General features: G+C 45.5%; 1 protein-coding gene across 3 annotated transcripts in view; it reads right to left on the bottom strand.

Annotated features, from left to right (window-relative positions):
* The window catches only part of nr3c2 (nuclear receptor subfamily 3, group C, member 2), a 591,892-nt gene that overhangs the window by 194,728 nt on the left and 375,523 nt on the right, over window positions 1–21,641 (bottom strand). For all 3 annotated transcript variants that reach the window (XM_086011569.1, XM_086011577.1, XM_086011586.1), the window contains one exon: window positions 1,623–1,771. In XM_086011569.1, the coding sequence (XP_085867695.1) occupies window positions 1,623–1,771 (149 nt within the window). The remainder of the gene's footprint in view (window positions 1–1,622; window positions 1,772–21,641) is intronic.

Consider the following 21,641-nt stretch of genomic DNA (forward strand, 5'->3'; position numbering starts at 1 on the left):
CCTGGTATCAGCCTGGTGAATCGCCGCTGCACCCCCTCCATGGCAAGAACATCCTTCCTCAGATGAGGCGACCAAAACTGTACACAGTACTCGAGGTGTGGTCTCACCAGTGCCCTGTACAGCTGCAGCAAGGTATCCCTGTTCCTGTATTCTAACCCTTTTGCTATGAAGGCCAGCATACCGTTTGCCTTCTTGACCGCCTGTTGCACCTGCATGCTCGCCTTCAGTGACTGGTGTACAAGAACACCCAGGTCTCTCTGTACTTCCCCCTCTCCCAATCTATTGCCATTTAAATAATAATTTGCCCTCCCGTTATGATTCATGGGCACCACTAGAATCAGATACAGAACTCACATAAGTACATTACCAAGACAAGTTTCATCTTAAGCCACCTGGACTCCTGCCAAGGATGCAACAAAGTTCAGGCAACAAAAGTCATTCTATAAATACAGTAGAATTATAGACTAATTACCCAAAGCACATGCAGTCTGTGTACCAGCTCCTTTTATAAAACATGCATTTCAAAGGAGTGAAATTACCACAAAATCAGCAAAAAAGTTCTTGAATTGGATAACCTAGTCTTGACACAATCGTATTTACCATTTCATAAATAACTACAGAAAGAAAGACTTGCATTTATATAGCGTTAACAACAACCTGACTAAAAAGAAAGTATCAAGTTCATCTGAAGCCAACAGCTTGCTTTTTCTTCTTGTTCCCTTTTATAGGTTTCTTGGTACCACACAGAAAAGGTTGGAGGGCAGGTGACCTCCTCCCCCCCACTCAAAAAAATCCTCTGCCGATGGAGTTAGCCAAGACAAGGTGCGGGAATGCAGTCTAAAATTTGCCATCCCTTTGGGAAAGCACTTGGCCTCAGCTTGCCAGCTTCCCTGATAACATCACTGCAACTGGTGCAAAGCCAAATTCAGAGACATTTCAAGTGGTCTGCTGATCCGCTTTTAACATTAAAATGTAAGTTGAAAGGAACTCATAGGCGTGTTAGCCCCTTCCTGACTTCAAAATGAAATGGTAGGTTGAATGCCAGTGAGCAGGGGCCTGCACATAGGTTCAAGTCTGCTTGTGTTCCTTGATTTGATATTGGCACAAGTGGGGCATTAAGCATCTGCACTAGCTGCTCGTATGACTCCAGAAATGATCATTATAAATAGTGGATACAGGAAATCTTCCCATCACGTTAACAATATCACTAACACAATGACCAGAATAGGCTGCCGACTGCTGAGTAAAATAATCAAATAAGTGACCTGGATAAAGGCCTCCGAAGAACAGTGCAACGCACAATACATCGTACAAGGAACTGAGCACTGCAGGCCGGGTTTTGTCTGATTACTTTCTGTGGGACAAGAAAATGCTACAACAGAAGAGATCAAACAAGATTAAAACCAAATTGTCTTTTTTTTGTAAAACCAATCCTTATGTTTCCCACAGACGACAGCTGTGCTTTTCTGTACAGCTGGCTGGATGCTATTTATCTGATTGTGCATTAATTGCAGTATTCTACTATTCAGCAAGTACTGGTAAATAATTAGGCACGCAGGGCAAGCTGGGAGGCGCAGCTGGTTTGGTTAACTGAAAAAAATGGATACAAAAGAGATGATTACCTTCCACGGCTCTTTTGAAGAAGACTTTACAACTGCCACAGGTAAGGACACCATAATGACATCCAGATGCCTCATCCGCACAGACCAAGCAAACCTTTGAAGGTGCTGAGGTCACTGATGAGCAGCTTCGATCCAGTCTAATAGGGGAGCTGAAAAATAAGAAATTTTACAACACTTAGAAAAATGCAGTATACTTCTTTTGTTGACAGGCTTGAAAGATCAAAGTGCTATTACTAGCTGGATATGTTCGCACTAGTCCAAAAACAAGCGATACCATTTTGGATCACATGGAGCTTCCATCAACATTCATTACATAGCGTTATGTATTGCATAGTACTGACAATAAATCACCCAGAAGAGTCTAGCTTTGTGATTCTTAAGGGTAAACTTTAGGAATTTGAGCTCCCGCTGCACAGCCCCCATCCCAAAGCAGGAGCGCTTATTAGGAATTCAGATAGGGAGATCAGCTAGTCCCACACTTCAAGACTAGCCCATAATGGGGAATAACAATATTTCATTTCAAAACATGACCTGATAATTATATATCTGAAAATCACATTGCAGCAAATAGCATTGTATTTGTCATATAATTGACAGCTTGTTATTCTGCCACAGTTATAGGCTTTTGTCACAATACTCAGCACCTTTTAATACAGTACAACTTAGATAAGGTCCTAAGAAGATCGTTTCTGTTGTTTGAAATGTCGTTTGACCCCTTTGATTTTGTTTTATTATTTCTACAGATCATACTGCTGCAGCTCAAATCACTTAGTACCCAGGCACTTCAGTACTATCTGGAGACCTTGCTGCCCCTTGGTGTCTCCCCACACAGCCAGTGTTGGCAAAAAGAGCTGACCAAAAATGGAATTAAATCACTGCACTAACTCCAGCATTTAAACTATATGCAGGTCAGAGCATTTTTCGTGAATGTAACTCATCTCATGGTTCAAAAATGATGTTGACAAAACAATCGAGCTTCATTCTTGAGCTTTATGAAATCATCTGAATTTCCTGACATTGCTGTCATTTTACAGCAATCTGGCCTGTTCATTATCCTACAGGTAATACCCTTTCAGTTAACAGTTGCGCTGTTGTTGTCACACTGCAAACTTCTCCCATCTATGTATTACTCTACATACATACTCTGTACTTGTTCTTTAAATTAGGGCTATAATATAGCTCAATCAAAAAGCTACATCAAAAAGTCAGTACTGATGCATTAATTGTTAAATGCTAATATGTTGTTCACCAGAGATGCTACTATGGCAGATCAACAAGTTATTTAAGCTGTTAATCTACCACATTTTGCATCACTAATGATTTGTACTAATGTTTTGTGCAGAGACACATACTGACCCAATATAACGAGGATATATGTCAAATAAAAAGAGAGATAGAGAAACACAGAGCGTTTCTATACTGAAATTAATGAAAAACTCACCACACTGAAGAGTTTTCAGACAGATCCAATTCATGGAACTGTCAGCTCTAAAAACTTCCTTCAATGTCAGCCATGTTAGCTGCAGGGCAATGCCTGGACTGCAGCGTGAGGATCGGTAACACACTTTTCATGTTTCACCTTAAGTACTGTCCCCCTCCCCTTCAAATCTGCCGTCATCACCTCTCCTCAAAAAATCAACCCTTGACCCCTCCATCCTTGCAAACTATCACCCCATCTCCAACCTCCCTTTCCTCTCCAAATTGTTTGAACATGTTGTCGCATCCCAAATCCATGCCCATCTTTCCCAGACCTCCATGGTTGAATCCCTCCAATCAAGTTTCCACCCTGCCACAGTACCGAAACAGCTCTTATCAAAGTCAGAAATGACATCCTATGCGACTGTGACAAAGGTATACTATCCCTCCTCCTCCTTCTCGACCTGTCTGTAGCCTTTGACACGGTTGACCATACCATCCTCCTCCAACACCTTCATCCTTGTCCAGCTGGGTGGGACTGCACTTGCCTGGTTACATTCTTAATCGTAGCCAGAGAATCACCTGCAATGGCTTCTCTTTCCGCTCCCGCATAGTTACCTCTGGTGTCCCCCAAGGATCTGTCCTTGGCCCCCTCCTATTTCTCATCTACATGCTACCCCTCGGTGACATCATCTGAAAACACAGCATCATTTTCCACGTGTACGCTGACGACACCCAGCTCCACCTCACCACCACTTCTCTTGACCCCTTCACTGTCTCTAAATTGTCAGACTGCTTGTTCGACATCCAGTACTGGATGAGCAGAAATTTCCTCCAACTAAATATTGGGAAGACTGAAGCCATTGTCTTAAGTCCCCGCCACAAACTCCGTTCCCTAGCTACTGACTCCATTGTAGTGTATGTACCTTTAAGGGGAGAACTACGTTTTACAGCGCCTGTATACTGTAGTACCGGCAGTGACCACACCTGTATATAAACCCTGAGTAGGGATCTGTATAGTTAGTTTTAGAGTAACCCTCATCCAGTAAACAGCTGTTGATTGTTCCCTGCAGTCTCTTGTCTCATTATTGAAGGAAACACAACATCAAGATACACGGCTCTAACAGTGGCGACGAGACGATTCAAACCTACCTGCAACTCTGCATCACCTCCCAGGGATTCGCTCCTGGAGAACAGTGAAAGAAGAAGGCCGAGTACAGAAGCACGGGCGTCGACCATCCAGCGGAGATTTGAGCATCGCAGGGGAGGCTTTTGAGAGCTGGGCTTGGTTCTCCAGTCACGGTGGTCCAGCTAAACGGGCTGGCAACAGGTATGGCGCAGACCCTTCCCGGACAGCGGCGGCTAGAGCCGACCGACGGCACAGAAAAGGCCGAGCAGCGTCGACGGGAGAAGAGAGAGGGTAGAGCGCACAGGGCGCAGCCGGTGTTCAGGACCGAGCGGCGTCGACGGGAGAAGAGAGAGGGTAGAGCGCACAGAGCGCAGCTGGTGTTCAAGGGCCGAGCAGCGGCAACGAGAGAGGCGCGCAGGAAAACGCGCAGAGCGCAGCCGATGTTCAAGGGCCGAGCCGCAGCGGAGAAAAAGGGAGAGCGCGGGAGACGCCATTAAGAAGGGAGAGCGCGGGAAACGCAATTTTGAGCCGCAGCGGAGAAGAAGGGAGAGCGCGGAGACGCCATTTTGAGCCGCAGCGGAGAAGAAGGGAGAGCGCAGGAGACGCCATTTTGAGCCAGTCTAACCATACCCAAAAATGCCGAAGAGTGGCAGTATCACAGCGTTCGACAATGAAGTCGAAGATTGGACGACATATGTCGAACGCATTGAAGTATACTGCAAGGCGAATGAAGTGCCAGATGACAAGAAAGCGCTGGTATTGTTGAATTCAATGGGTGCAAAAACGTATGGCTTACTGCGAAACCTAGTAACCCCAGAGAAACCAGCGGAAAAGAATTTTGAAAACATAGTGTCAATCCTACAGGACCACTTAAACCCCACACCGCTGCTGATAGCAGAAAGATTTAAGTTTCACAAAAGGAACCAGCATAAAGATGAAAGTAATGCTGAGTATTTAATGGAACTGCACAAGCTATCGAAACACTGCCAGTTTGGAACGGGACTAGCAGATACTTTAAGGGACAAGTTCGTGTGTGGGCTTCAAATAAAGGAACCCAGAAACGGCTTCTATCAGAACAGGATCTTACGCTGGACAAGGCTTTCAGCATGGCAGTATCACACGAAGCAGCAGCACGGGCCGCGGCAGAGATACAACGGAGACCGCAAGAATATGGCACAAATGAAATGTCATACGGAACAGTGAAGTGCTATCGCTGCAGCAGAACAACACACGACCATAAGGATTGCTGGTTCAAGGACCAAGTGTGCAGACAGTGTGAAAAAGTAGGACACATAGCAAGAGTCTGCAGGTCGGAAAAGAAAACCAGCAGCAAGAAATCTCCACAGGAGAAGTACAAGAAGGTACATAAGGTGACGGAGAGTAGTTCAGACGAACAGAAAAGTGATACAGACTCCGGAAGCAAGGAGCTGGGTTGTCTGAAACTACATAATGTGATCAAAACGGAGGATCACCAAACTATTTGGGTCACGCTCAAGATAGCTGGAGTCCAAGTGAAAATGGAATTGGACACAGGATCAGCCCTAACAGTCATAAACCGAAGGGACTACAAGCGGCTATACCCTTGAGAGATACAGAGATACAGAGATCGTCTTGAAGACGTACACGGGGCAAAAAGTCCACCCCAAAGGAAAAATAAGGGTGAACGTTATATATAACGGCAAGGAAACACCAAAAATGGACCTATATGTATTGCCAGAGGGAGGACCACCACTACTAGGACGTGAATGGATCCGGAAGATACACCTAGATTGGCATTCCATACAAGCACTGACTGTAGATGCCAAAAAGGATCACGACGTCACACCTGGACGACTGTCAAAAATGCTAACTGACGCACAAGAAGTGTTCCAGCAGGAACTCGGAACACTAAAAGGCATAACAGCGACGATCAAAATAGAGGAAAATGCAAGCCCAAAGTTTTTTAAGGCCAGACCGGTGCCTTATGCGATCCGTCCAGCCGTCGAAGCAGAGCTGGAAGGTTTGGAACGTTCAGGAGTACTGTCAAAAGTGGACTGGAGCGAGTGGGCTACACCCATCGTTCCTGTAATGAAGGTCATTGAGTAAAATGCCTGGGGAACCAAAGAAGGTTCGCATCCGTGGGGACTTTAAGGTGACAGTGAACCCAGTCCTTCACACGGTACAGTATCCGCTTCCGCGGATTGAAGATATTTTCGCCTCGCTATCTGGAGGGAAACGCTTCACTAAGATTGATCTGGCCCAGGTGTACCTGCAAATGGAGGTAGAAGAAACCTCGAAACAGTACCTCACGATCAACACTCATAAAGGTCTCTACCAATACAACCGGCTGGTGTTCGGGGTAGCATCAACTCTGGCTATTTGGCAAAGGGCAATGGATCAAGTCCTGCAAGGGATTCCAGGGACCCAGTGTTATTTGGATGACATCCTGGTCACGGGCGAAAATGACAGTGATCACCTCGCCAACCTGGAGCATATGCTCACTAGATTGAAGGAATATGGGCTCCAAGCTAATTGCCACAAATGCGAGTTTTTCCAGAAGCAGATCTCGTATTGTGGCCACGTTATTGATGAAGAGGGGTTACATAAGTCCCCTGAAAAGATTGAGGCAGTAGTCAAGGCTCCAGCACCGGAAAATGTGTCACAACTGAGGTCGTTCCTTGGGCTGGTGAACTACTACCATAAGTTCTTGCCAAATTTGTCTACCGTACTACACCCACTGAACACCCTACTGCAAACGGGGGTACCATGGAAGTGGAATGACGAACGTAAACGAGCTTTCCAGAAGAGCAAAGAATTGATCACATCAAAAGAGGTGTTGGCTCATTTCAACCCAGCACTACCAATTCGGTTGGCATGTGATGCATCACCCTATGGCATTGGAGCGGTGCTGTCGCACAAATTCTCGGACAGCTGAGAGAGGCCAATAGCCTTTGCGTCACGATCACTAACCTCAGCCGAGCGTAACTACGCCCAGATTGACAGGGAGGCCCTCAGCCTAGTGTGGGGAGTAAAAAAGTTCAACCACTATCTGCACGGGTAGAAGTTCACCTTGCTGACTGACTGACCACCAACCACTTGTCTCCATCTTTAATCCAAAGAAGGGTGTTCCGGTGATGACTGCGCAACGGCTACAAAGATGGTCCCTTTTTCTAGGGGCGAACCAATATGAAATCGAGTATAAGGGCACGAAATAGCATGGAAACGCTGATGGGCTATCACGCCTGCCACTGCCTACTGCGGAGGAAGCACCAGCAGTGGACCCTGTCAAAATATTTCATTCGACTATAATTGAACGCTTGCCTGTAACTAACGCTGATATAGAGAAGGAGACCCGAAATGACCCGACACTGTCTCGGGTATATGACTTGATGGTGAAGGGATGGCCAACACATGGCGACTCACTGTTGCCAGCATTCTCATCCAGAAGAGAACAGCTGTCAGTATGCCAGGGGACCTTGATGTGTGGATCCCGAGTGGTAATTCCACCCAAGTTAAGGGAGAGAGTGCTCAATGAGCTTCACGAAGGCCATCTGGGAGGGGTGAAAATGAAAAGCCTTGCTAGGGCTTATGTGTGGTGGCCGGGGATCGATCAGCAAATCGAGGACCTGACAAAGAGCTGCTCAGGATGCCAGAAGGTCCAAAATGCACCACCACATGCCCCTCTACACCCATGGGAGTGGCCCTCATCTCCATGGCAACGGGTGCATATTGATTTTGCTGGTCCATTCATGGACTCAATGTTTTTAATAGCCGTGGATGCACACTCGAAATGGCCTGAGGTGATCAAAATGTCCTCCACCATCACGGAGAAAACTATTGCAGTCCTACGGACCATATTTGCCAGGAACGGCTTCCCAGAGCAGATTTGCTCTGATAATGGACCACAGTTTGTGTCCGAGGAGTTTCGAAGATTTATGAAGAGGAATGGGGTAAAGCGTTACACATCCGCCCCGTATCATCCAGCCACAAATGGATTGGCTGAGAGGTTTGTACAAACCTTTAAGAAAGCAGTAAGGGCCATGTGCGATGACGACATTCCACTGCAGCATAAGGTGGACAATTTTCTGTTAGCCTACAGAAATGCGACACATGCAGTCACCAACCAGACCCCGGCCATGATGTTCTTTAACCGAAGGTTGAGATCTCGTATGGATTTGCTCAGACCAAATGTACGAAGAGATGTTGAGAATAAGCAATTCCAGCACATCAATGAGAAGCCGACAAGGAGCTTCAGTGTAGGACAACCAGTCTTGGCCCGCGACTACCGAACAGAGAAATGGCAACCAGGAACGATATGCACACGGCAGGGGCCACTAATGTACACAGTGGATGTTGGGGAGAACATTGTGAGACGCCATGTTGACCAGATCCTAGAGTCACAGGAACGAGTCAACCCCATGTCTCGCCCATACGTACCTGGTGATGAACCCGACATACAGGTCGCATCTACCCCAGAAACAGTAGCATCGGAAGCTGATGAACCAACCGACGACAGGGGGCCAGAATCGCCTCCGCACCAAGAGCAAGACACTCGGGAAAGGCGCTATCCAGAAAGGATCAGGAAGCCTCCCCAAAGACTGAATTTATAAATAGACTATTTTCAGTTAATGTTGCATGTTAAAAGTGTTATTTGTAATTAGTTGATATTTAATTGTTAAATGAATGTTATGGTACTGTTACACTACAATCCCTCCCCTTTTAGATTATGTACCTTTAAGGGGAGAACTACTTTTTACAGCTCCTGTATACTGTAGTACCGGCAGTGACCACACCTGTATATAAACCCTGAGTAGGGATCTGTACAGTTAGTTTTAGAGTAACCCTCATCCAGTAAACACCTGTTGATTGTTCCCTGCAGTCTCGTCTCATTATTGAAGGAAACACAACATCAAGATACACGGATCTAACATCCATCCCTCTCCCTAGCAACTGTCTGAGGCTAAACTAGACTGTTCGCAACCTTTGTATCGTATCTGAACCCGAGACGAGCTTCCGATCACATATCCGCGCCATAATAAGACCGCCTATTTCCACCTCTATAAGATCGCTCTACTCCACCCCTGCCTCAGCTCATCCGCTGTTGAATCCCTCATCCATTCCTTCGTTACCTCTAGACTTGACTATTTCAACGCACTCCTGGCTGGCCTCCCACATTCTACCCTCCGTAAACTTGAGGTCATCCAAAACTCTGCTGCCCGTGTCCTAACTCACACTAAGTCCTGTTCACCCATCACCCCTGTGCTTGCTGACCTACATTGGTTCCTGGTTAAGCAACGCCTTGATTTTAAAATTCTCAGCCTTGTTTTCAAATCCCTCCATAGCCTTGCCCCTCCCTATCTCTGTAACCTCCTCCAGCTCCACAACCCTACAAGGTATCTGCGCTCCTCTAATTCTGGCCTCTTGAGCATCCCTGATTTCAATCACTCCACCATTGGTGGTCGTGCCTTCAGCTGCCAAGGCCCTAAGCGCTGGAATTCCCTCCCTAAACCACTCCGCCTCGCTACCTCTTTTTCCTCCATTAAGATGCTCCTTAAAACCTACCTCTTTGACCAAGCTTTTGGTCATCTGCCCTAATATCTCATGTGGCTCGCTGTCCAGTTTTGTTTTATAACACACCTGTGAAGCGCCTTGGGATGTTTTACTATGTTAAAGATGCTATATAAATACAAGTTTTTGTTGTTGTTGTAAGGGGTTGATATAATGAGTTAACGACCATTAAAACAGTGAGCACTGGAATTTCATCAGAATTTTTAAAAATTCGTTTTATGGGATGTGGGCGTCGCTGGCAAGGCCAGTATTTATTGCTCATCCCTAATTGCCCTTGAGAAGGTGGTGGTGAGCCGCCTTCTTGAACCACTGCAGTCCGTGTGGCGAAGGTACTCCCACAGTGCTATTGGGAGGGAGTTCCAGGATTTTGACCCAGCGATGATGAAGGATATACTTCTAAGTCAGGATGGTGTGTGACTTGGAGGGGAACTTGGAGGTGGTGGTGTTCCCATGCGCCTGCTGCCCTTGTCCTTCTAGATGGAAGAGGCCGTGAGTTTGGGAGGTGCTGCCGAAGAAGCCTTGGCAAGTTACTGCAGTGCATCTTGTAGATGGTACACACTGCAGCCACGGTACACCGGTGGTGGAGGGAGTGAATGTTTAAGGTGGTGGATGGGGTGCCAATCAAGCGGGCTGCTTTGTCCTGGATGGTGTTGAGCTTCTTGAGTGTTGTTGGAGCTGCACTCATCCAGGCAAGTGGAGAGTATTCCATCACACTCCTTACTTGTGCCTTGTAGATGGTGGAAAGGCTTTGGGGAGTCACTCACTGCAGAATACCCAGCCTCTGACCTGCTCTTGTTGCCACAGTATTTATGTGGTTGGTCCAGTTAAGTTTCTGGTCAATAGTGACCCCCCAGGATGTTGATGGTGGGGGTTTCAGCGACGGTAATGCAGTTGAATGTCAAAGGGCAGTGGTTAGACTCTCGCTTGTTGGAGAGAGTCATTGCCTGGAACTTCTGTGGCGCAAATATTACCTGCCACTTATCAGCCCAAGCCCGAATGTTGTCTAGGTCTTGCTGCGGAGTTGTGAATGGCACTGAACATTGTGCAGTCATCAGTGAACATCCCCCATTTCTGATCTTATGTTGGAGAGGTCATTGATGAAGCAGCTGAAGATGGTTGGGCCTAGGACACTGCCCTGAATGCGTGGACCCATCTGTTAAAACTAGCATACAGAGTAATTCTGACCCTAGGTTTAAATATTTATAATTAATATTATCAACAGATACAACTGGGGAGAATAATGACAGTACCATATGAAAAGGTGCTTCAGTGAACAGTCCTTTGCTTTGTAACATGATCTGTTAAGACATTCTACCAGATGACAGTGCCCTACTAGCTCCACTGAAGGCTGACAAAATGTAGGTCTTGTGTAAGTGTATCAATGGTCCATCCTCTAAAATAGTCAGGCATTACAACAAAATAAATAAAAACATCCCGGCTTCCTTTGGAATAAGATTGACAGTAAACATCCAGTTTGTAACTATGGAACTCTCTGTCTGACTCAATAAAAACACTGGAAGTTTACAAAAATAAATTATGGCATCCAAGAGTTTGCTTTAAATAATTTTTAAGAGTGTTTCCAATTATGTTTTCTCCAGCACCACTGAAGTGCACAGGAACCACAGGAACTACTGAGCAACTAAAATATGCATAATTTAAACAATTGTAACCTTTACCAGACAACTCTATTGACTGTGCATGTTTTGCCTCACGTTGCAAAATAATGAACAGTCCACAAGATGAGTGTGAACGACAAGGTGTCTGCCTTTCAGTCCCAAATTCAGGAACGTCCAACATTCAATTTTAAACATTACTCTGGCACCGTGACCAATGCCCATGATACCTTGCCAAAATATGCCCAAAACTCAATTTCCAAACAGAGTGAAAAGGAAATATATATATATTTTTAATTTTGGAAAAGTACTGTGTATACAAATAAAAGGAAACTATCTGACATCCATCTCATTGACAAACTGAAGAGCACAATGGGGCAGCAAAATTGAAGCTTGTGCCAGGTGGACTTTCACTGGGGCTCTCAGTGTCTTTAATGAGAGAGGAAAGTCGAAGCATGACACATTTCTTCCCACTGATCCGCTGTACCAACTAAAAGACAAAATAAGTTCTATTCATGTTTTCTGCATGGACTCTCATGTAAAAATAAGCAGGATGCATTATAAGATTAATTCTGAACTGTTTGGGGAGTTCAGGCACTGTAAAACTGAGTGCTGTACCCATGGCCTGCCCTCAGTCCTCATAAACATGGTACAACACAGTAACCTTCTGCTACTGTACTTGACTTTTTTGAGGTTACATTTGACCAACTTTTTTTTTAACCATTCCCCTAAATAAACTTTCTAGATAAACCTAATAAAACACCAAATGTATTAGTTTGAAATTGTTTTTAAAAATGTGGAACAAATTTTGCAACTCTGTCCGGCATCACATTCTAATCATGGTCTGAGGGTGAATTTATAAGGGCTGACTGAGAGTTTCTGCTTCCGTCCAGTCTCGCTCACTACAAAAGCAAACAGAGATGGAGAAATTGAAAACTCAATTATTATTACCTTTATTATTTTATATTTTCACATATTTCATCAAATCGTTTATGCACTTCCATAACTGCATCACATCCTCTGAGCCAACAGAAGAAAATATATTGGAACACGTACAGAAGGCACGAAAATGATTGGAAAAATACTGCGGAAAGGTGCGGTCTTGTTAATGTGTACTATTAAATGGGCAATCCAAGACCGACAGGAATACATCCAGTACTGTAGCTGCTTGGGTGGCAGAAACATGATGCAGGAGCTGCAGTAATCACAAAGAACTACTGTGCTCTAGTCAAAGGTTAATCATTCCCAAATGTTATTCACAGAAAAGGAGCCCACGAGGCTGCAGTCATATTTCTCTTCATCAGTATCAAAGAGAAGGAGATCTCTCTCTCATCAAATACCTTTGTTAACTTTCATAGTAGCATCAGGGTGAAGATGCATTTTGGTGATGTGGATGTCTCTAGGTTAGTGCTGAACCATCAACAGGCTTGTTACAATGTCTCTCCATTATCAACTGCTTCAGCTTAGACCACACACAAATCCAAATCAAATGGATGGTGTGTAGTTTAATCAACCAGTGGTATACATAGGCACCTCTAAAGTCAATCTGCATCAAAGATCAATTAAAGCAACAAAGAAATGAATGAGTGAAGCTGCTTTTATCTAGTGCACATTAAAACATAGTGGGCACTTTTCCATTTTGTCTAACTGGAAATCTTCCATTAAGATGCTGAACGTTCACTTTAAAAAAAGAGTTACAGCTCAGAATGCTGCACACAAGGTTTCTATTTTTTCTTGCGAACAGCTGTGGCTTTGCAACATTTTACTAGACTGAAGCTTGTGAATGAGAAGCACATATGGCAGGAAACTTCTCGTATTTGGGACATCAGGGGTGAAAAACTTGGGAGAGGCCTCTCCTTCTTTAAAGTGCCACAACACTCAATTAAAAAATCTATAAAATACTGCAGGTTATGAATAACCACATAAATTATCTTGCCACCGGCACTCTTCAAAATAGCTAAACAGATGGCCAGCAACCACTAAAGGGAAGGTGCTTTGCAATGGCAGTACACCTGTGTTTTGGAGAGTTTTGCAACCAGCAGACCTGGCTGCAGGATCCATGGGTCAAAGCAGACTGGATAGTGCACCAGAATCACATATAACCTAATAGGATCAGTGCATGGCGTGCTTTGCATTTGCACAAATTAGAAATGGCCAAATCTTCCTGATCTTCTGGGGTAGGTCCCAATTTCATATGCGTTGTAAATTCCTGACCTGGATTGGGCCTCGCACTGGGCCATGCCTAAAGGGTGAGTGGGAAGGGAAGATATCCGGCATATTAGCAGCCCTGAAAAGAATCGCACTATTTATTATAATTATTTCTTACAGATCCAGTTAAGCACAATCTGAGCAGTTGTGAAAACTTTCAACCAAGGGCTTCAGGGTCATTTTTCCCATTCTCCAACACTGAACAAGCTATACTCTCAGATCCCCATATTTAAAATCTCCTGAAAAAATCCACAAATTTAATGACTTAGAAATGAAGTACGAAGTAAACCCATTTCCTGTCAGTCTCTCAGTAGCTGCTCTCTGGATTTCCAGTGAATTGGCTCAGATAAGGATTTTTTACTGATAATGACAGTCGAAGGGTTTTGAGAGTGTAATGAATGTCTGACTCTCAAGATGAGGGTCATTTGCCAACGCCATTGTAACTACAGTAATCATACTTTAGAATAAAAATAATGTGGATTTCAGGGTGATGTTGCAAGCTGTTAAATTTCTGTGAAATGAACTGAAAGGTTCATATTGTGCAAATGTGCACTACTTATTCTTATTGACAGAACTACCAGAAGCCAAGGCTTTGGCTTAACCAAACTGTTTACGGAGTTCACAATTAATATGAACAGTGATGTAAATGGACCTTGAATACAGCGTGGTTCTACTTTTAGAAAATAAAACAAATAATAAAGAAAAGGAAAACAAATATTGGCACTGGCAAAGATCAGCATCATGTTTATGAAAGCACTTTCAAAATAGTTTTGTCCTCATTTCACATATATTTCAGCACTATGGCTGAAAAGGCTATTTGAGGTTCCTTCTCAGATTTCTAAAGAGAAATTCATAAATAATACCTTTACTCAGTAGGAAATGCCTAATTAACCCACACATTTGAAGAAAACTTGTTAACAGTCATCACAGTGCAATAGCTTGGACGTTAGGGACAAAGTCTCCACTGAGACTTATGACTCCCACATCTGGCACCAGTTCCGTTAACCACACATTCAGCTACTCTGTGGTACTGCCCTCCTCTTCTTAACTGACAAATCTAGCAGCTGTAAGGGGAGAAAATGCAAATAAAAAATAATCTCTCTCTGTCTTTCACCAAGAGGATCTCCCCTTCCCTCCCCCCCCCACAACATGTTTTTTCCTCCTCGTCACCTCCCCACTCAATAGGGTGTCACTCTCTTTTCCCCCCTCCCTCACCCCATAGGGTTTTTTTCCACCTCCTCAAAAATCTCTTTCTCCTTCAACAGTTTTTCTCTGTCTCTCCCCACTCTCAGGGTCTGCCTCTCAATAGCGAGTTGTGATGAACTGGAATGCATTGCATGAAAGGGTGGTGGAAGCAGATTCAATCATAACTTTCAAAAGGGAATTGGATAAATGCTTGAAAAGGAGAATTTTATAGGGCTATGGGGAAAGAACATAAGAAGTAGGAGCAGGAGTAGGCCATACGGCCCCTCGGGCCTGCTCCGCCATTCAATAGGATCATGGCTGATCCGAACCTAGACTCACGTCCACTTCCCTGCCCGCTCCCCGTAACCCCTAATTCCCTTATCAGCTAGGAAACTGTCTATCTCCGTTTTAAATTTATTTAATGTCGCAGCTTCCACAGCTCTCTGAGGTAGCAAATTCCATAGATTCACCACCCTCTGAGTGAAGAAGTTTCTCCTCATCTCAGTTTTGAAACGGCAGCCCCTTATTCTAAGATTATGTCCCCTAGTTCTAGTCTCACCCATCAGTGGAAACATCCTCCCCGCATCCACCCGATCAAGCCCCCTCACAATCTTATATGTTTTGATAAGATCGCCTCTCATTCTTCTGAATTCCAATGAGTAGAGGCCCAACCTACTCAACCTTTCCTCATAAGTCAACCCCCTCACCTCCGGAATCAACCGAGTGAACCTTCTCTGAACTGCCTCGAGAGCAAGTATATCTTTTCTTAAATATGGAAACCAAAACTGTATGCAGTATTCCAGGTGTGGCCTCACCAGTACCCTGTATAACTGAAGCAAGACTTCCCTGCTTTTATACTCCATCCCCCTTGCAATAAAAGCCAAGATTCCATTGGCCTTCCTGATCACCTGCTGTACCTGTAAGAGCAGGAGAGTGGGGCTAATTGGATAGCTCTTTCAGAGCTGGCACAGGCACGATGGGCTGAATGGCCTCCTCCTGTGTTGTATGATTCTATGACTCTATGATGACAACTTACATTTATAGACTGCCTTTAACGTAGAAAAATATTCCAAGGTGCTTCACAGAAGCGCAGACAAAAATTGACAATGAGCCAAAGAAGGAGATATTAGGAGGGTTGATAAAATACTTGGTCCAAGATGTGGGTTTAACAAGGGTCTTAAAGAAAGAGAAGGAGGTGGAGATGCAGAAGGGTTTAGGGTGGGCATTCCAGAGCTTAGGGCCTAGATGGTTGAAGGATAATGGGCTTTCTCTCTTTCCTCTTCAACAGGTTCTTTTTCTCAATCTCTTTCTAGCAGGGTTTCTGTCCTTCACAACAGTGTCGATGCCCCATAGGCAAAATCACCCTCCCACAACACCTCAGCATTCTTTCTAAATGTTCTCCTTCAACGGAGTCCTTCTGTTTTCTTCCCAAGTTTCTCTCCATTTCGCTTCCTTCTCACCCATAGCAAAGTCTCTTTCTCACTTTCGCTAAACATCTTCACTTTATGCTTCCCCACCAGGGTCTTTTTTCCTTTCTTCCCTCACCCCTCCACAGACTCTGAGGGAATTTTAACCCCAAAAACAGGTGGGTTGGGGTTGGGTGGTCTGTGAAAAAATTAAAAATCTCAAACCCCGCCTTGAACCCGCCCATTTCTAGTTTTAACAGAGGGGGGGGGGCAACCAACCCACTCCCAGGAAACAGGCTGGCCATTTAAATATTATAATGAGGCTGCGTGCCTCACATTTTATCCGTCCTCCATGTTTAACACTGGCTGGCCAGGTTTCCCAGGCAGCTAAACGGAGACGAGGACTGCAGCGTGGAACAGGTAAGTGCCTTTCCAGCACTGCTTGTGAGCCAGGGGGAGCAGGAGTGCTTCCCTCTAAGCCTACCAAGCAAACTTGCTTCACTCCCTCAGCATCGTGGACACCCCCCCTCCCCCCACGAGGATCAGATGCTCCGAGGATCGGCCCACCAGGATCAGAACACCCGCCCCGGTCCCCAAGATTTGGACCTCCCCCACGCTATCACTACTCCAGCTGTTGATTCCCTACCTGCTCCTGGGCTGCGGCTTCCTCCGGAACATTCCCCGCCTGACAGGGAGCCAAGCCTGTCAATGAGGCTGGCTTCCGGGTGGGGAACCTGCTGGAAAAAAAGATGCACGCTGTGGAGTCAAGCTCCACAGCATGTGGGGAAACCTGGATTTCTGGCTTTCCCGAACACAATTCTTCCCCCCACCTCCTGAAATCCCGCACCAGTCAAGATCGGGGCCTCTATCTCACACGTGTAGACCGACAAGCCTCTTATTAACATGTGCAAGGGACCTAACTCATGCTGAAAAATCATCTGCCCCAATATGGGGATGGATACATTTATAGCGTCTGTGGGTCATGGTTCCCACGGAACGGATCTTTTTGCATCCATTTTCCATCCAGAACAAAAGGTGCAACTGAGGAGGTCAACGGCAGGAACTTAGCTCCCAGGACATGGCTGCAATGCCAAAAAAAGTTCAATGACTTCACCAGAGTTGTCAAGGTAAGAATACTTCTCTCTTACTCTCTGCTCGCTTCTCCACCACTTCCAGCCTGGCACAGACCTACAAGATGCACCGACCGTGGTCACAAACAAGTGGGATCCCTTTCAATTGATGAAGATGCCGGGTTGGTGATGGGGCGCATGTAAGGCAATGTGGGTGCAGTCTATGGCAGCTTGCACCCTGGAGCAGGCTGTAATGTGGGTGAAGCCTAGTGATCTCTCACCCTGCTTTGCTCTGTCCATGGGGAAATAGATGTAGGAGTTCCTCTTGGTGTAGAGAGCCTCGGTGACCTCCCTGATATTACGGTGGATTGCAAACTGTGAGATATTGCTGATGTCATCTGCTGCTGCCTGGAAGGAGCCTGTTGATAGAAGATAAAGGCCACAGTGACTTTGACAGCCACAGACAGTGCTATCCATGCCTTGCTGAAAGGTTAGACCAGTGATTGCAGCAGGTGGTATAGCTCGGTGCCAGCCTCCTTTGTAAAGAAAAAGCACCTGAGATATTGCTTCTCAGTGAAGTTCAGCTAGGAGAAGTGCTCCCTGAAGACCCACTGTGGGTATGGCCTACTGCAGAGTTCCCTCCTCCTCCCTCTTCTTCCAGCTGCTCTTGCTCTCTCCCCTCTTCTTGGCTGCTTCCTCTCATCCTCCAGCCCTAAAGGCAGACCCACCAGGCCACCCATGACTGCAGTGCAACTGATTTGAAAGCAGCCAGAAGCAGTGCAGTATCAGCAAGAAGTCAGAAATCAGTTAGAAAAGTGAGAAATTAGGCCAAAAAGCACCCAAAAGTTAACCAGCAGCCAAAATGGATAAAGCAGCAACTAACCTGCGTGGGGTGGATGAGCCCTTTAAATAGCGCTGCTGAAGGACCCTTGCTGCTCGTTAGTGCCATGAGTTGCTGAGTGAGTTTATCACGTGGCGAGTCATGCCAATTTCACAAAAGGGTCCTACAAGTATAGGACCCTTATTTGAATATTTTAGTTACTGCTTAACATTCTTCTGGCGCATGCCCTGGACAGCTACAGAGGAGCCCGATCCAATATGGTGGGCAGTGCACTTCTGGTGCAGAGCGGAAACGCCATATTGAAAACTTAGGTGCCTGATTTACACCTGTAAAATGGACACGGCACCATAAAATTTCTAGGCCCGTATCACAGAATTTTACTGCACACGAACAGGCCATTTGGTCCATTAAGTCTGCGCTTGTGTTTTCACTGCATGAGCGATCTAGATTAATCCAACTCTCCTGCTCACTCACCATAACTCTTAATATTCCTCTTTTTCAAGTCACTATCTAATAATTCCCTTTTAAAATTATTTTTGAGATGTTCAAATTTCCAAGTCTGCACTGACACTGAGGAGACTCACCTGCCACCAGTCATGTTGAAACAATACCAGTCCCTTGCCAGTGACTTTCCATCCAAATGGATGGAAAATCATGGGCACTGCACCCACAATTTTCTGATATGCACCGGCAGTGGGCAAGATACCAGCCTTCTGGCACAGACTTAGAAAATTTAAACTACAGTCTAAGAGCAAAAGAAAGAGAATATGGTCAAAATATTTGACTTCTGCCCACCCAGACTGTGCTGGTGTGAGGCTTGAACCAAATTCGAGTGCAGACCTCATTTAAATGCCGCTGGCGAGCTGCAGGCAGAGTGCGGTTGGGAGGCGGAGGTAATCCTGAAGAGAGAGGGGCTTCGATGGGCCGGCAGCGGGCAGAGTTCTTTTTTGCACTTAGGAGAACCCCTGCTTCTCCTGAACCCACAAAAATAAAAATTCAAAATTTCCTGTGTCATTTTCTCAGCAGCCGCCTGTAGTCTCTTTAAGGACCGCTCGTTAGGCTGCTCAATTTTATTTAAAACATTTTAAAAATTAATTCATGGGATGTTGGCGTCACTGGCAAGGCCAGCATTTATTGCCCATCCCTAATTGCCCTTGAGAAGGTGTGAGCCGCCTTCTTGAACCACTACAGTCCATGTGCTGTTAGGGAGGGAGTTCCAGGATTTTGACCCAGCGACGATGAAGGAATGGTGATATATTTCCAAGTCAGGATGGTGTGTGACTTGGAGGGGAACTTGGAGGTGGTGGTGTTCCCATGCGCCTGCTGCCCCTGTCCTTCTAGGTGGCAGAGGTCACGGGTTTGGGATATGCAATCACTGATATAAGGCCCCAATTTAATACCCCAATTTGCAAATTTAAGCAGCCTTACGCCTGTTTCAGTTGGAAGGGCTACTCACCCATGTACAGGAAACTCTTTTTTATCCGGCACCGACGGGACTGGCGTGTTGCCGGTTATCAAAAAGTCCGGATTACAGAGAGGTATACGTACCAAGGTACGAGAGCCCCGTACATGGCCACAGGTGCAGGAGCCCCGGTTAAACAGCACTTGTGCAGGAGTCCCGGTTACACGGCTACAGATCCAGGAACCCCGGTTACACAGCCACTAATATATAGTAAAACTTACCTGAACCTACTCCTGAATTTTGCCGGTTAAGAGAGATTTCCGGATATTTAGGTGCCGGTTAAAAGAGAGTTTCCTGTAATAGGGTGTCAAAAGGGTGGCAGAAGTGCCCCATCCCGATTTTCAATTGCTGCTTGCATGTTTTTCAGCCGCAAACAGGAGGCCTTGAGTTGAATTTCTCCCCCTATGTCCATTTGTAGTGTTTTCTAAGACAAGGGCCCCAAATGTTTTCAGGCATTTCATTGGGAAAGCAGTGTAATGCAGGCAGGGGAGGAAAATTGGTCAGGGAACTATTATGTCCATGTATAATTGAGACACGGACTGCAGGAGTTGGTTATAACAGGTCTTTACTGAATGGAGGCAACCTGGAACTACTATGCAAATATTACTACACAGGCTTATATACAGGGGTGGTCACTACTGGTACTGCAGTATACAGGGGCTGCAGAATATAGTTCCTTCTGCAAAGTACATACACTACAATTCCTCCCCTTTTAGATAAACATTACATAACATTCGATTAACAATGAAATAACATATTTACAATTACAGTTGCTAGATACATTAGTTGAAGTTAAGCAATTATAAATTCAGTCTTTGAGGAGGCTTCCTGATTCTGTCTGGATAACGCCTCTTTGGGGTATCAGGTTCTTCTGGCAAAGTTGAGTTGGGATCAATGTCGTTGTTTGGTTCGTCTGCTTCCAATATCACCGATTCTGAGGTAGATGCAATTGGTACTTCGGTTTCATCACCAGGTGTATAGGATCGTGGTGTAGATTTGACGTTTTCCAGTGACTCTAGAATCTGGTCAGCATGGCGTCTTACAATGCTCTCTCCAACGTCCACGGTATACATTAGAGGTCCTTGCCGTGTACAGATCGTTCCTGGCTGCCATTTCTCTGTGCGGTAGTCCCGGGCCAAAACTGGTTGACCTATCTTGAAACTCCTGGTTGGCCTTTCATTCATATTCTGAAACTGCCTGTTCTCCACATCTCTTCTGATGTTTGGCTTAACCAAATCCAGGCGGCATCTTAGTCTTCGATTGAAGAACATCATGGCTGGAGTTTGGTTGGTAACCGCATGTGTCGCATTCCGGTAGGCAAACAAGAAGTTATCCACCTTGTGTTGGAGGGGTATGTCTTCATTACACATTGCCTTGATAGCCTTCTTGAATGTTTGAACAAACCTCTCGGCCAATCCATTAGTGGCTGGATGATATGGGGCGGATGTGTAATGCTTAACACCATTGTTCTTTAAGAACCTCTGGAACTCTTCAGACACAAACTGTGGTCCATTGTCGGAGCAAATCTGTTCAGGCAGCCCATTCCTGGCGAATATGGTTCGTAAGACTGTGATAGTTTTTTCTGTGGTGGTTGAGGACATTTTTATTACCTCTGGCCACTTTGAATGTGCATCCACCGCAATTAAAAACATCGAGTCCATAAATGGACCAGCAAAATCAATGTGCACCCTTTGCCATGGAGATGAGGGCCACTCCCATGGATGTAGAGGGGCTTGTGGTGGGACGTTTTGGACCTTCTGGCATCCTGTACAGCTCTTGGTCATCTCTTCGATTTCTCTATCGATTCCCGGCCACCACACAAACGCTCTGGCTAAGTTCTTCATTTTTACCCCTCCCAGATGACCCTCATGAAGCTCATTGAGCACTCTATCCTTCAATTTGGGTGGAATTACTACTCTGGATCCACACATCAAGGTTCCTCTGCACACTGACAGCTGTTCTCTTCTCGGCGAGAATGCTGGCAGCAGTGGTTCGCCATGTGCTGGCCACCCCTTCACCGTTAAATCATAGACCCAGGAGAGTGTCGGGTCATTTCGTGTTTCCTTTTCTATGTTTGCATTTGTCACAGGGAGACATTCGACTATGGTCGAGTGGAATATCTCCACTGGATCCACTGCAAGT

This window comes from Somniosus microcephalus, chromosome 2, assembly GCF_052327205.1.
Source record: "Somniosus microcephalus isolate GS21.2 chromosome 2, FLI_Smic_1.0, whole genome shotgun sequence".
Classification (NCBI taxonomy): Eukaryota; Metazoa; Chordata; class Chondrichthyes; order Squaliformes; family Somniosidae; genus Somniosus; species Somniosus microcephalus.